The sequence below is a fragment of the Monodelphis domestica genome, chromosome 7 (assembly GCF_027887165.1).
Source record: "Monodelphis domestica isolate mMonDom1 chromosome 7, mMonDom1.pri, whole genome shotgun sequence".
NCBI lineage: Eukaryota > Metazoa > Chordata > Mammalia > Didelphimorphia > Didelphidae > Monodelphis > Monodelphis domestica.
Genome location: NC_077233.1, coordinates 169421792 through 169436728, shown reverse-complemented (window position 1 = coordinate 169436728; position 14937 = coordinate 169421792). Strand labels below are relative to the sequence as shown.

Here is a 14937-nt window from a genome sequence, read left to right as displayed (position 1 = left end):
TTCTTTCCCTTCCTCCTATTAGCCCTGGCTCTGGGCTGGAGCAGCCATCGATATTCCCTCTGCTCCCTCCTGAGGAGGGAGGGAGTAGTCTGGGCTCCTGGAATATGACAGCTTCAGCCTGAGTTTGAGATGGATTGCATGGGGGAGGGAGCCAGGGCATTGCATCATTCCCCTCTTTTCCGTGGGGCAGAGAGGGGGGTGGGGTGGATAATGCACATGGTGGTGGTAATGTGCATTGAGGTTACATTGGAAAAAGGGGGAATCTCTCTCCCCTCCACATTCCCTCACCCCATCTCTTACTACCATATTATGGACAAGGAAGGAGATTTGACTCCCTTTTGGGTATGAGCAGGAAAGAAGAGTTGTGGTCCTCACTGCACCAACTGGCCTCTGCAGTGTAACCAGGTATGACTATTTATTAGGTAGGGATCCTTGTGTTCATCTTTTGGGCTATATATATGTGTCTTCATCTGTATGTTTCTTCATGTGTACATTTGTCCCCTCTCTGCTTCCCTCATTCAGAATGGAGGAAGAAGTGGAGATGGGAAAGTTGACACCAAAGTCTTCTTCTTACCCTGGGTGTCAATTACACAAATCTGGACAGTGATGTTCCTGCATCGGGAAGGAGCTGAGCTGTCCCTCAGGGCACAGCCCCAGGACTTCTGAGTTTCTTTCTGGGCTAACCTCAGATTCTTCCTCAGCGTATCTACTCTCAGTTCTCTCTATTCCTGAGAATTCTCCACTTCCCCATGGAATCTCAGCCTCCCCAGACTGCAGCCAAACTAAAGGGGGAAGGTGCTTTAGAGACACCTCCAGAAGTATTGTAGGGCCATGGAAAGACCATGGGCTCACAAGCCTTGGAACTGGAGGGGACCATAGCTAGAGATGAAGGCCAGAGATGGTATGACTTGCCCTAGAATGGGAAGCCTGAGGCTGGAACCTGCACATCTGACCCACAATTCAGGATTCTTTTATCCCACCAGATTTGCCTTTTAGAGATGAAGGAGAGTCTTTTCCTTATTTGCTTTCTGAACTTGGCCTTGGAGAACATCTTCTCTTTTAGGACTTGGCAGTGGCTATTGGATAGTCAAGAGGTTTGGATTAAGTACTAATTTGGATGATCCCCCATTTGTAACATCCAGCCGATCTCTCTAGCCCCCTATAGATTACTCCCCTTCTCAAACTGTGCTTCAGCCAGATTGGCCTTCTTGCTGTTCCTCACACTGGACCTCTCTGTACCTCTTTCCATATGGCTAGAATACACTCTTCACCCCTGCCTCTGCTCCTCATTTTCTTCAAATCTCATCTTCAATTCCACTTCTTCCATGAAGCCTTCTTTGATTCTTCCCAATTTCTATAGCCTCCCTCCCTCTTTTTTTTTTTAATCTTCCATCTTAAAATCAATTCTGTGTTTTGGTTCCAAGGCAGAAGAGTGGTAAGGGCTAGGCAATGGGGGTTAAGACTTGCCCACGGTCACACACAGCTGGGAAGTGTCCAAGGTCAGATTTGAATCCAGGACCTCTGTGCCTGGCTTTCAATCAGCTGAGCCACCTAGCTGCCTCCCCCCCCCTCCCATTACCTTGTATTTACTTTGTAGAGATTTCTTTTTATAACTACTGTTTGTCTTGTAGAATGTAAATGCTTGGAGGACAGGGATCTTTTAATTTCTCTATCTCCAGGGCCATATAGTAGGTCTTTAATAAATGCTTATTGATTGATTGATTATCTACTGTATCATTAGCTCTTTTGGAGTATTTTTTCTTTTGCTTATTTGTTGTCTGGGGAGCTACTAGGTTTTTGTAATTTTGTATTCTCTCTTGTTTTGGTTCATTCCCTATGTGGTTAATTTTCTGCTATTCTTGGATCATCTGCAGTTTTCTCCTACTTGGACTTGCTTAATTGTTGGGCCTTAGTCCCAAGTTTCCTGTCCAGTCTGTAATGATTGATCAGGTCCACCATCCTGCCCAAAGGGCTTGAGTTTCAATGATGCTGGTGCTGGGGTGGGGGTAGATGAAAGATATAGGAGGGGTTGGGGGGGACATGCCAAGGGCAAAGCTTGAAAGGAAGTACTTGAGATGGACCTCATCTCACTGACAATGCTGAGGGAAGTAGAGACAGTGTCTAACTCTGGGGCTGGTGGAAAAGGGACACAGCTATTGGGAGAGAAAGGAGGATGCAGAGACAGGCAGGGACAAACCTAGGCAGATAGAAGAGAAGTAGAAACAAGAAAAATTCAGAGGCTCCCAGACAGGGACTATGACAGCCATGAACAGACAGCAAAATGGGATGGGGCCTGGCTTTGGAAAGCTAGAAATCCTGTGCATGGGTCCCCTTTTTAAGGCTAGGAATAGCTGAAATTAGGGGTAATGGGACATGGAAGGGAGAGTGAAGAAATTAGTTTTGGGGGTGGGCAGATCGCTAAAGGGATGATCTGTGTTCAGTAGCTGGGGGAGGACAGCCCCTTCCTCCAAGCCTTGCCCCAGTCCTTACTTAGCCTTTCTATTTTTCATTCAAACAGCAGATAAGAGACAGTCTGATATAGTAGCAGAAAAACTGCTCCCTGGCCAACTTCCCTTTCTGTAAACTGTGGGGGTTGGACCAGATGACTCTCAACAGTGTCTTCTGAATATCCCACCATTGGTCCTCTTATCTGGTTTCCCTTTCCTGGAAGTTCCCACAACCCTGGGCAGGAGATTGAACTGAGTATTTGTGGAGCAGAGATGAGGATGAGAACTAGCCTGAAGTTTTTGTGGGGTTATCACTCCACCCCCCTTGGGTGGGGAAGAAGTGACCAAGGTGAATAAAGGAGAAGAGGCTGAACTTTGATTTAATTTTCACCTGCTCCAATTCCCTTGTCCTGAGAGGCCAGGGAATGAATCAGAGAACTGAGTCAGCCCATGAAACAAGTGACTTGCCTTCCTGCTCCCCCTCCCCTGCCTTCATCTCCATCTCTGTTTTTGTAGAACGTCTTCCTCCTCTCTGGCTTTCTCTCCTACTTTATCTCTCCATGTATATCTCCTTTTGGAATTTGTTGATTTTTCTTTCTGGGTTTCCTTGCCTCCTTGGGATCTCTTAGTCTTTCTATCTCCTTTCACTCCCTCTCTGTATCTTCCTCTCTCCTTCTTAGAGCCTGTCTCTTTCTATTTGTTTGACTATTCTTCATCTTTACTTCTCTCTCTTAGCAGGCAGGTTCTGTCTCTCTTTCCCTTCTCAGGATCTCTGTCTCAGTCTCTCCCTTTGGTTGGTCCTTATCTTGGTCTCTCTCTGCCTCTGTCTTTATCTGTCTGTCTGTCTTTCTCCCCTAGCCCTTTGGGCAGGTGATTCTTTGACCCATCAAAGATAAACAGTCTCCCTCCATATTCCCTCTTCCTTCTATTTCCCCGAGACTGGAAGTTCTCTTGGCTGTCTGACCTCTATTCCTCATGCTATAGCACTACTGTTCCTAATGCTTAGGCTTCTTGGATAAGAGTACTAGGGAGTTTGTTTTAAGTCCTCTTTCTTTACCAGGATCTCAAAACCCTTGATTAATCTGAGTGAAGCCCTCCCTTTCCTAACCTACTGCCCTGAATTGGGGCAGAGAATTGGGGAGAGAGAGAGAGAGAGAGAGAGAGAGAGAGAGAGAGAGAGAGAGAGAGAGAGAGAGAGAGAGAGAGAGAGAGAGATAGTGGTAGTGGTGGTGGTGGTGAGTTATGCAGAAGATTTCATCTGCCTCATTGCCCAGCTAGAGAAACCTGAGTCTGGGAGGTATGGTGAGATTGGAGTAGACAGAGATCCCATGTTGGCCACCTATTCCCAGGCTTGGCAGAAGGCCTCTGTTTTTGGAAGGGGGAATTGCAGTTTTTGAAATGAGTTGGGGGGGGCAGAGATGTCATTCCTAGTATTTCTGCATATCTGTCTCTGCCTATGCTTGTAGTTCCCCATTTCCCCATCCCCAAGCTGGGGGCGGGGGAGGGTGCCCGTTACAGTAACTCATCAGGGTGATGGAGGCGACTTTGATGGAAGCGCCACCCCTTCCCAAGCCCCCCTTAACTTGTGTGTGCGTGCATGAATGTGTGCCAGGGCTACACTAATGGATGGTCTGACTGATCCTGATGGAGGGAGGGAGGAAGGGAAGGAGGGGATACTTCTCCCCTCCCCGAGGTTTTTAATGGGGCTGTCAGAGAGAGACAGACAAATAGAGAGAGAGAGAGAGAGAGAGAGAGAGAGAGAGAGAGAGAGAGAGAGAGAGAGAGAGAAATGGAGGATGGGAAGAGAGAGAGACAGAGAAAGATGAAGTGAGAGACAGATACATAGAGGAGAAGCTGGATGAGCAATGGGGGTGGGGTAGGGGAGGCTTCTATGTCCAGACAGGGCTTCCTTCCATCCTTCCTCTCTCCATCCCTCCCAATGAAATATCAGCTCAGCTCCTCAGATCTACCCTGAGGGTATTGTAGCTGCATTCCCCCTCCCCACTCAGTGACCCCCACAGAGAATTTCAGACAGCGACGCTGTCCCCCCTCAGCCTTCTCCTCCTCAGGCCCCACCACCCCAGCTCTGTGGCTACCCCCTCCCACCCTTTTGGGCTGTATGCCAGGCTGGGGAACATGCCAAGTGGCTGGCACTGGGACAGATCATCTCTCTGGCAGTGGGAATGGCAGTGGAGTGGGGGACGAAGGGGGAAGGGCCCAAGACGAAATTCCCCTTCTCAGAGATCCCCTCATCAACCCCCTGAATCTTGTTGGGGTCTTGGTAGCTTTGCATAGGCAGAACCTGGCTGGACTAAGTTGAGTGAGAGAAGATGAAAATGAAGAGGATGGAACATATGTCTCTTTGTGAATCTCTGACTCCCTTCTCTTCCAATCTCAATATCCTTCTTAGTCTTCTTCCTGAATATGGGCCTTTCTCTCTTGATGAGTATGTTTCTTAAGGGAGAATAGGAAATCAACTTGTTCAGATTATTCTCTTCTTTCTCCCCACTGTCAAAAACAGAGAGGTAGCCTTCATATCACAGGCAAGGGGAGAACATTTTAACTGTGTCTGTGAGACCACTCTTTCCTCTCATGGCAAAAAGCCAAACCTGTATGAATAAATAGGGCTGGGCCTTGTGGGGGGGGAGCAGGGATACTGGTGGTGAGGGGAGGTGTCATAGTCTTCCCAGACTTTATATCCAGAGCCCTTGGTCACAGAGCATGCCCCCCCCTCAAAATAGTTGCCAATGCATGTCCAGATTGGGATGGGTATGGGTTTAATTGGAATCTCTTAGGCTGTGCTCCTGCTCCCAGGAAAGTTGTATTCTTGGCTCTGAGTTTCAGTCCTACCTTTCCTACTTCCTTTGGGCTCTATTTCTTGGACTTTGAAATGAAGGAGCAATCCACAGACGATGGGGTCTCCCAACAACCTCCTGCCCATATTGCTATTTTGATTCCTTTGCTCAGTCTGGTCTCCTCCTCCTTCCCATCCTCCCTCCCCCTTTAATTCCTCTCCCATTCCTTTTGGGCTCCTCTGGGATTAACCCTGTCACTCTCCTCCAAATCTGAAGTTTTCCTTCCTCACAGATTCATGACCCTGGATTTATTTATTCTAGAAAGTTCTTTTATATTGATCCTGCCCCACTTATGTCACTCCATTGATCTGGGTCCCAAAAATACTAAAGGAGGGAAAGAAAGAATTTTATTAAAGCACTGACAATGTGTCAGGTTCTAGTAAAATGCTAAGTGCTTTACAAATAGGATCTCGTTTGGTCTTCACAACAATCCTGTGAGGTCGGTGCTATTAGTATTCCCATTTTACAGTTGAGGAAGCAGACAAGTTAAATGACTTGCCCAGGGACACACAGCTATTAAGTGTCTGAGACAGGATTTTAACTTCCTAGCATCATTCCATCTACTTCACCTTCTAGTTTCCTTAGGGACTCAGCTGAGACCAGAGTAATTTGGGATTTTGATTGGTGTGACCTTTTCTGAGTTACCTCAATCTGGAAATTCTACAAAGTTAGGTTCTTTCCCTTCAGAATGGAGATTTCCTGAGACTGAGGTAGGAAAGGTCTCCTGGGATTTTGAGAGGTATAGACATGATAGCGGATAACGTTGGAGGCAGGGGGATGCTGTAATGACCTGATAGCCAGTATTCTCAGAAGGTGGGACAGGTGACTGATATTTTCTGATATATTTTGGTGCCAGAGATAAGTTGCTATTCCTGCTTCCTTGAACCAAGCTCAGTCAACAAGGACCCTCCCCCTTCTCCTTCCTCTTCAGCTCCCCATTCAGTGCCATTAGCATGCAGACCCCACCTCAGCCCTATCATTCCTGGAACAGATGGCTTTGCTTGGCTGAATGCCCTAGACTTGGGAGATGGCTCTGGGCTTGGGAGATGGCCCGGAGGGGGAGGTGATCTGTGCCCCCCATCCAACACGGGTGGGGGAGGGTTTGAAGGGGTGGTGGGGTAGAAGCATCACCAGATGGCCCTGGCCACAGGAACTTGGCTAAGGAAGACTCCCAGTTAGCCAGATTCATGGGGAAGTATAGTAGTATAGATAATCAAAACTGGAATAATCCATTCAGGAACTGTATCTTTTAAATAATACGTGCACCTTTACTGAGACAGAGACTGAAATAAGGAGATGGCTGTGGAGACACAGATTGATGGCTGAAAGTAAATGTAGATTCCCAAGGGGAACACTTAGAACAGAAGAGTAGCTGAGGGCCAAGGAATAGCAGAATCAGGAGGAGGAGTTGAAGGTATTCAAGGAGAATAGCAGGCCCGGAAAAATCCTTAGGTTGGAGTAAGAAAGAGCTAAGACCAGAGGAGCATCTGATCCCATGTTGCCTCCCTTAGGAGGTAGGCTAACGGATTGTATTGGGACAGAGTGGAGAAAGGAGAGCACAGAGAAGCCTCTAAATGGAACTCTTCTGGAGGATCTTTCAGGGACAGAACTTGAGCCTGGAGCATGGCCAGGAAGGAAAAGATGGGGAGAAACAGAGAGAAACTATGAGAGAAAATCTGAGGGAGCATGGTGACCCAGAGAGGACACAAAATGGAGAGTTAGAATGCATCAGGGTTCTAGTTCCAATTGTCAAGAACTAACTACATGATTTTGGGAAAGTAATTTTCCTTCATTAGTCCTGAGGTCTATCATTTGTGAAGTGATGAGGTTGAAGTAAACTGACTTTAGGCCTTAGCCCATTTCTAAAGACCTTTCCAACTTTGATTCTAGTTTATACTGGGGTGGGGGGAGTGGAGAGAGAGAGAGGGAGGGGGAGAGAGAGAGAGAGAGAGAGAGAGAGAGAGAGAGAGAGAGAGAGAGAGAGAGAGAGAGAGAGAGAGAGAAAGACAGAGAAAGAGACAGACAGAGAAAGAGACAGAGACAGAGAAACAGAGACAGAGAGACAGAGACAGACAGAGAGAGACAGACAGAGAGAGAGACAGAGAGAGAGAAAGAGAGAGAGACACAGAAAGAGACAGAAAGAGAGACAGAGAGAGAGAGAAAGAGAGAGACAGAGGCAGAGACAGAGACAGAGACAGAGAGAAAGAGAGACAGAGAGAGAGAGAAAGAGACAGAGACAGAGAGAGACACAGAGACAGAAAGAGAGACACACACAGAGACAGAAAGACAGAGACAGAGAGAAAGAGAGAGAGAGAGAGAGATGAGAAGAGAGAGAGATGAGAAGAGAGAGAGGGAAGAGGGAGAAAAGGCTGAGGAGAGAGGGGAGAGAGACCCAGAGAGAGGGAAAGATTAGAGAATAAGAGGCTAAGATAGAGACATATCATCACCTTGAGCCCATGGCCTGTCTGGGATCATCTTACCATATTTCCCACCTCCCCAAATTCCCCCTCAGGGGTTGCTGTGATCAGGCTGACAGGGTGTTTAAAAGAGATTAAAGGTATTTTTCTTGACAGGTTAGAATGAGTGATTGGGAAGAGGGTGGTGGAGGGGGTAACTAAGGCTGAGGGAAAGGAACCTAGGAAAAAGTAAGGAAATACAGAAGCGCCGGAATTAGTTGGTATTAAGCCTCTTGGCTCATTACTTCTTTAAATCTTTTCCCACCTTGAAACCCCCTCCCCCCCATCTCCACACTTCTCTGTCTGTCTTCCAATTTCTGATAGCTCCAGCTCCATCTTTTTGTCTCTCAGTGCCCTGGACATTCAGTACCTCACTCCCCGAGGATAGGGCTGTATCTTCATACTCAGCAGATACTTTTCAAGGAGGAGACTTACCATGTTCCTACCTTTCTCTCTGTTCATAGTGCCCATACATTGGCTTCATAGATAGGGTAGAGAAAGCAGAGGGACCATGAATTTGTTGCTATAAGGGAGCAAGTAGAGAGATAGGGAAGCATAGTTAGATTGAAGAAGCAGGCATAGAATACTGCTGACCCTTGGGCCTTCACTCTTTCTCCCTCTCTCTAGCCCTGTGGATTAGGAGTTTTTTTGGTTTGTTTTAGGTGGTGAGGGTTGGTTGTTGCCCTTGTCACTCTTAGCTAGAGAGAAGCTTAGGCCTAAGGTCTGGATCTGAAACTCAATTGGAACATTGAAATAGGCTGCTTGGGGACCCCTCCACCCAGTTCAGAGGACACCCTTTCTCCAGCATCTTTGATTTTTGGAGACAGTCAGAGCTATTGCAGCTAAGAATAGCAACAGATTTGTCTAAACAAACATGGCCATCTCCAAGTGATATCATGGCTGTGGGGGGGCAGTCTGGTGATAGGGGGGGGTGTTGGTCAATTTGGCCAATAGTCCCTTCCTTACTGTACTCCCCCTATCCATGTTTTCCCTCAAGCTTAGTCTTCCTGATGAGATAGTGAGGTTGGGAAAGGAGCCTGGCTGGATGGGGATCAGACAGGGGATGGATCTGGGCTGATGGAGTGGGGTTATTTTTCCATCCTTGGGCCCAGCCAGATTATCCTGTCCCACCATTTCCAGCATAGCCCTTGTCAGATCTTTGTACCTCTATGAAAGGAAAGCAAGGAGATCTAATTTGAAACTGGGATAGGAATCAGGAGCCTTGAGAGGATGACAAGTGATGGAGCTGGAGTGAGAGAAAGGTGGATCCTGGGGAAAAATGGGATTGTACCATATAAAGACCAAGATGGGATACAGTTGAGGCTAGCGAGAGCCAGAGAATGTTTGAAGGACAGAGAAATTCATGAAGAGATCTAGGAGTTTTGGAGGTTTGTGCTTGTGAAGAGCCAGAAGAAGAGTTTGGGATCCTGGAGGACTCTCTGGTGGCATTGTAGTCTTGATGCAGAGAGTATAAGGAGGCCATGGAAGCTTTGAGGAGGGGAAAGACTGGCTTTAGAGGGGTGTAGTTATCTGCTTGGGGCTAGGGCCAAGGCTAGCACATGGATCTCTTCAGCTGCAGCTTGTAAAAGTTTCCCTCGTAGGACACGGCACGCTCCGGCCAGGAGGAGTGTGTGTGTGTGTGTGTGTGTGTGTGTGTGAGAGAGAGAGAGAGAGAGAGAGAGAGAGAGAGAGAGAGAGAGAGAGAGAGAGAGAGAGAGAGAGAGAGAGAAAGATGGGGACTATTTTGATGGGGAGGGGGGAGGACTCAGACAGAAGGAAGAAAAAGCAACTCCACAACTTGTGTGTGTGTGTGTGTGTGTGTGTGTGTGTGTGTGTGTGTGTGAGTGTGTGTGAATCTGCATATATCTGTGTTTGAATGCCAGGTTGTGGCCTGGCTGGATAGGTGGGGCCAGGATAGTGATTCAAGTGAGGATTAGCTATGGTCTTCCTTTATTATTATTCTTTTCTTAAATTGCATGTATGGGGTTATGTTTTATGTATGTCTGTGTTGTAAATTTATTGAGGAGTTACTGCATTAAATGAATAATGAAAGCAAAAAAACAAACAAACAAAAAAACCAGGGTATCAACCAAACCAAGAAGGGACAGGCAGAAAATGAGTTTTCTGTGGGTCAGCTGGGACTATTTCATGACATTGAGCAGGGCCTCACTAATGACACAACAGAGTTATGACCACAGTTGGACAAACTGAGGCTAGATGCCCCCCATAGTAGTCTAGTCTTGAATGTCCTACCAGGTGTGGGTGTGCAGGGTTCTGCTGGTATATGAAAAGACTCAAGGCTTACCTCACAATTGCTCAGAATTGGCAATCAGCTAATTGAAGTAGGTCTGCCTGAAAATGTATATTATATATTTCCTTGTGTTTTCCTGAAGGAGTGATTGGTGCTGATGGGGTAAGTGATGGGGATGATGGGGCTGGGGGTCCGGATTAGCATCATTGGGAATTACTGTTGGAGTTGGATGGGTTGGAATCTGTGAGGGAAGTATTATTGGGGATAGTTGGGTTGTGGATGTGGGAAACTGATTAGGGGACTGGAGTAGGGAGTCTTCATTAGTTCTCTGGGACTGATGTTCCCTTCTTCTTGATTCCTCCCCCCCCAACTATTCCCTGTCTCCTGCCAGATGGCCACTCCCGTTTTGTGGGCCTGCTTCGTGGTTCTTGCTGCAGGAGTCGTTGTCTATGCCCAGAGACACAGCCAGCAAGGTGAGTGACCCTCAGATCCCCAGAGCCCCACACCCAGCCACAGTAATACATACTGAAATGCTGAACCTACATACTGATGAAAACACACCCATAACAACGTGTACATATAATCGAACATGCAGAACACACTATGTCTTTCTTCAGGCACATCCCTAGCTTTTCATGGATAGATGTTGGGACAGCTTTGCTTTGGCTTGGGGAGGTTGAGGGGTGCCTTCTGAGCCTGAACTGGGAACTAGGAAAAGAGCTGGAATAACTGAGGTCAGACTGTGAGAAGGACTTGGCCCTGATTTCTTCAATCCTGTGCTCTAGGGTAGGGACTGGGAGACAGAAACATTTCAAGAGATTGGTCTGGATAATCGAGACTCCTAATTTCATATCACCCAGCCAGGAATCATTGCTTAAATATGTACCCAACTCAATCCTAGGCACTCTGGGAGTATATCAAAGAAACAGAAGACATAGTCTTTACCCTTAGGGACCTTAATACATGGAAGAGGCATGGCCTTCAGCCTCTTTCACAGAATCTATATTCTTAATTTTGGGAATAGCTGGTGTCTCGTTGCCATGGTGACACTGGCTTCACCTGTCATCATAGTGAGTAGATAAACAAACAGATGAATAAAAGCCACTTGATTCTGCTGTCCTTGAGGCTTCCTCCTCTCTTCCCAGCTCCTCTAACTCTCCCTACCCTTCTGGCTGTGGCCCGAAAATATGCTTCTCCTCACCAATACCTCATGTTCTCCTAACACCTGTTCCCAGTTCTTCCCTTTTGTGCCCTCCTTGGATGTGTTCTAAGTGCTAATTTACAACTCCCCCTCTTTCCTTCACCCCCTTTCCCCTTCTACTCCCCCAGCTGCTACAGAGAGAACAAAAAGAAAAAGAAAACATTACAGCAGGAAGTGATGAGGCTACATCCTAAAAAGGCCTCCCTGATAGTGAGGATCAGGACAGGTGACATGTTTTCTTTCTATTGCCAGGGTTCTTTTTACCCTTCTTCAACTAGTTTGCCTTCTCATGCTCATCACCCCCACTGCCTGGCTTCCTTTATGCTTGATACCTAGTTTTCTTTCTCATAGACAAACTCCCCATCTTTCTGCCTAAAGCCTTTCCCCCTTCTAACTTCCCTATTACTATAGAGGGCATCATCATCTTCCCAGTCCTCCAGGCTCACAATTTAAGCTTCAAATCCTCCGCACCCCACCATGCCCCTATCCAAGCATCTCTCTAATATGCCCCTTTCCTCTGACATCGCCACCGACTTGGTGCAGGCCCTCATCACCTTATTGCAGTAGCTTGCTTCTGGGTCTGCCTGCCTTAAGTCTCTTCCCACTCCAGTCTATCCTCCATTCAGTCACTAAAGGGATTTTCCTAAATCACAGGCCAGACTATGTCAGCCCCCCACTCAACAAATTCCAGTGGCTACTTATCACTTCCAGGATTAAATGCAAAATTCACTGGTGTTCAAAGCCCTTCACAACCTAGCTCTCCCGCCACCTTTCTAGTCTTCTTACATCTTATTTCTCCCCACAATCTTTTTGATCCCTCCACACTTGCCTCCTTGCTCTTCCTCACAAGAGATACTTCCTATCTTGACACCCAGCAGAGAGGAAGCTGTTTGAGAATTCATCTTAGAGGATCCTAGAATCTCTGCTTCTTATCAGGTTATGGATAAATTATGGGCAAACTCACCCTCTAAGATTAGATGTGCAACTGTTTCCCGAGCGGTCAGGGGAGCTCTGGGAAAGCTCCTAAACCAGAAGGAGAGACCAGAGAGGGAAGGCCCTGGGCCAGGAATGTGCTGGCCTCAGGGAAAAGACAGAGGCCTCCTGGCCCATGGAGTCTCCAAGGGAAAATTATCTCCTCTGTTAGACCCAGCTACTCTATTTATTTTTTCTGTCTCTGTTCCAGAATTTCACAGCCTACAGAGACTGAGTCTGGACACGATGCACTATCCATTAGACAATATTACCCTTTACATAGGGGTCTGAGTTCTAAATCCTTGTGGAGGAAGGGGGGAACTTGCCAAGGGGAAAGGTTTAAAGTTTTATTAAAGTTTGAGGGCTCAAGCAGTGTAATATAGGGAAATTCCTCTTTATTTTAAATGTGAGGAAACTGAGGCCCCAGAATATGAAAGTGGCTTTCTAAGGAGTTTCATGCCAAAGCCAGAACTAGAAACTAGGTTTATCCTGACTTCACTTTTACCCAGTTTTCTTTCCACAATACCAGTCTTACACCATTCTTTACTTCCTGCCCCAGATAACAGTGATCCTTTGAGATGAAAAGGTAGAAGTTGGTCTTATCTTGGGCTCCTGGAAGAGGTGTTTGGAGGATCTCTTCGTCCTCAGGGAGGTTCCTGCCACAGTGACTGCTGTGTAGGGAACATGAGTGTTAATTAGATTTTTCAGGCTGAGCAGCACTGGCTTCATTTTCTGCTCAGTAAACGTGTTCCTGCGATCCCTCTGCCTGAAGAGGTTTGGTGATTGAAGCTGCATCTGGCCATGGCTCCTTACACCCCACAAATTGCCCCTCTGGCAGAGAGTGTCCCCATGGGGCAACAGAAAGGAAAAATTATCGCCTGGAAAAAGAAGTAGAAATTTGGGGAGGGATTAGAATACCTGAAAGGCCTTACATGCTTTGACATGTGAAGTAGGTAAGGCAAGAGAACCGACATTTATTAATTGCTTTCTATGTGCCAGACACCGTGCTAAGTGTTAGGGATGTAAATAGAAGCAAAAGAAAGTTTCTGCTCTCAAGGAGCTTACCTTCAAATAATTGAAGACAGCCCATAAAAGGGAACTAAAGAGGTGGGAGTGTCGCCAAGCATGATGACAAAGACCAGAGAGTCAACTGAGATTGGGACAAAGTGTTGCCAGCCTGAACCCATTCCCAGAGAAGTTTCAGGGGAGATGCCAACTGAGGTACAGTAGTAAAGTTCAGAAAGTCAGAAACCAAGCCAGAAGGGAAATGAATAACCCCCTCACCAATGGGAGAAGAGGGCCATCTCAGCAGAAGGATATTCTAGGGGGGAGGAAGCCCTAGGTATTGAGGGAACTTCCAAGGTGTGAGATAGGAAGAAGAGGAAATGTTTGGTCATAGGTGAGCAGAACTAGGACTGTTCTGGTGGATGTTCCCAGGATATAGACCAAATCTTAGAATGAGGAAGACCTCTACCAACAATTAAGACCGACCCAAAGCAGGACAGTAAAAAAGCCAAGTGTAACACTCTACCTTAGGAGGTAGGGACTGTTCTCCCCCAGGCACATGATCATGGATGGAGAGCTAGAAGGGACTTCAGAGCTACCTCTTCATTTTGCAGATGAGGAATTTGAGACCCAGGGAAGTTAAGCAGATTGTGCAAAGTTAAACAAGTAGTATATGGTATTTGAACCCAGGTCCTCTGACTCCAGAGCCATGTCTCTTTTCTCTCTTATATAGAGAGAACCACTATCTTCCCAGTCCCCCAGGCTCACAACCTAGGTGTTATCTTACATTCCTCATTATCTCTTCCTGCTGTCCATATCCAGTGAAAGTCTATAAATTTTTGCAACACTTCTTCAATACATCTCCTTCTTTCCTCTCACACTGCCACCACCTTAGTGCAGGCCCTCATGGTACTACCATGGTACTCTTCCCATCTGGACTATTGTGATAGGTTGCTGGTGGGTCTGCCTGCCTCAAGTCTCTTTCTACTCTAATTCATCCTCCATTCAGCCACCCAAGTCCGACCATGTCATCCTTCCCTCCCACTAACTATGGCATGTTTGTACATATTTGTTTGCATGTTGCCTTCTCTGTTAGACTATAAGCTCCTTGAGGGCAGGGACTGTCTTTTATCTGACTTTGTATCCCCACTGCTTAGCACAAAGTAGGCCCTTAATAAATGTTTATTGATTAACTCCACTGTATTAAAGGCTGGTAACCACTTGATGGGAATGCATTAGAGCAGGGGTTCTGAACCTCTAGCAATCTAGTGAAGCCTATGGACTCCTTTTCAGAACAATTGTTTTAAACACATAAAATATCTGGAGGACCTGGGTTCAAATATGGATTCAGATATTTCCTAGCTGAGTGATCCTGGACAAGTCATTTAACCCTAGTTGCCTAGCCTTTACCACTCTTCTGCCTTAGAACCAATACCTAGTATTGATTTTAAGATGGAAGGTAAGAGCTTGAAGAAAAAAAAAGAATGGAGTGAATTAATGGTGAAATAAAGTTAGACAGTCCTAGTGAGGCAGCTAGTTTGGTGACATAATAGATAGAACCCTGGATTTGCTGTCCCATAGACTGTCATTGATGTTTTACTAGCCTAGTGACACTGTCATAGAATGTCTCTTTGACTCAGTTTCCTCTTCAATAAAATGGAAATAGCTGTAGCGCTTACCTCATGGGGTTGTTGTGAGATTCAGAAGAGATAATGTATACCAAGTACTTTGCAAACCTTAAAATGCTATG

At 46.5% G+C, this 14937-nt stretch overlaps 1 protein-coding gene across 5 annotated transcripts in view; it reads left to right on the top strand.

The window, feature by feature from the left end:
* The window catches only part of CNTFR (ciliary neurotrophic factor receptor), a 94991-nt gene that overhangs the window by 33625 nt on the left and 46429 nt on the right, over nucleotides 1-14937 (top strand). For all 5 annotated transcript variants that reach the window (XM_056805999.1, XM_007498858.2, XM_056805996.1 and 2 more), the window contains one exon: nucleotides 10401-10482. In XM_056805999.1, coding sequence (XP_056661977.1) covers nucleotides 10401-10482 — 82 coding nt within the window. The remainder of the gene's footprint in view (nucleotides 1-10400; nucleotides 10483-14937) is intronic.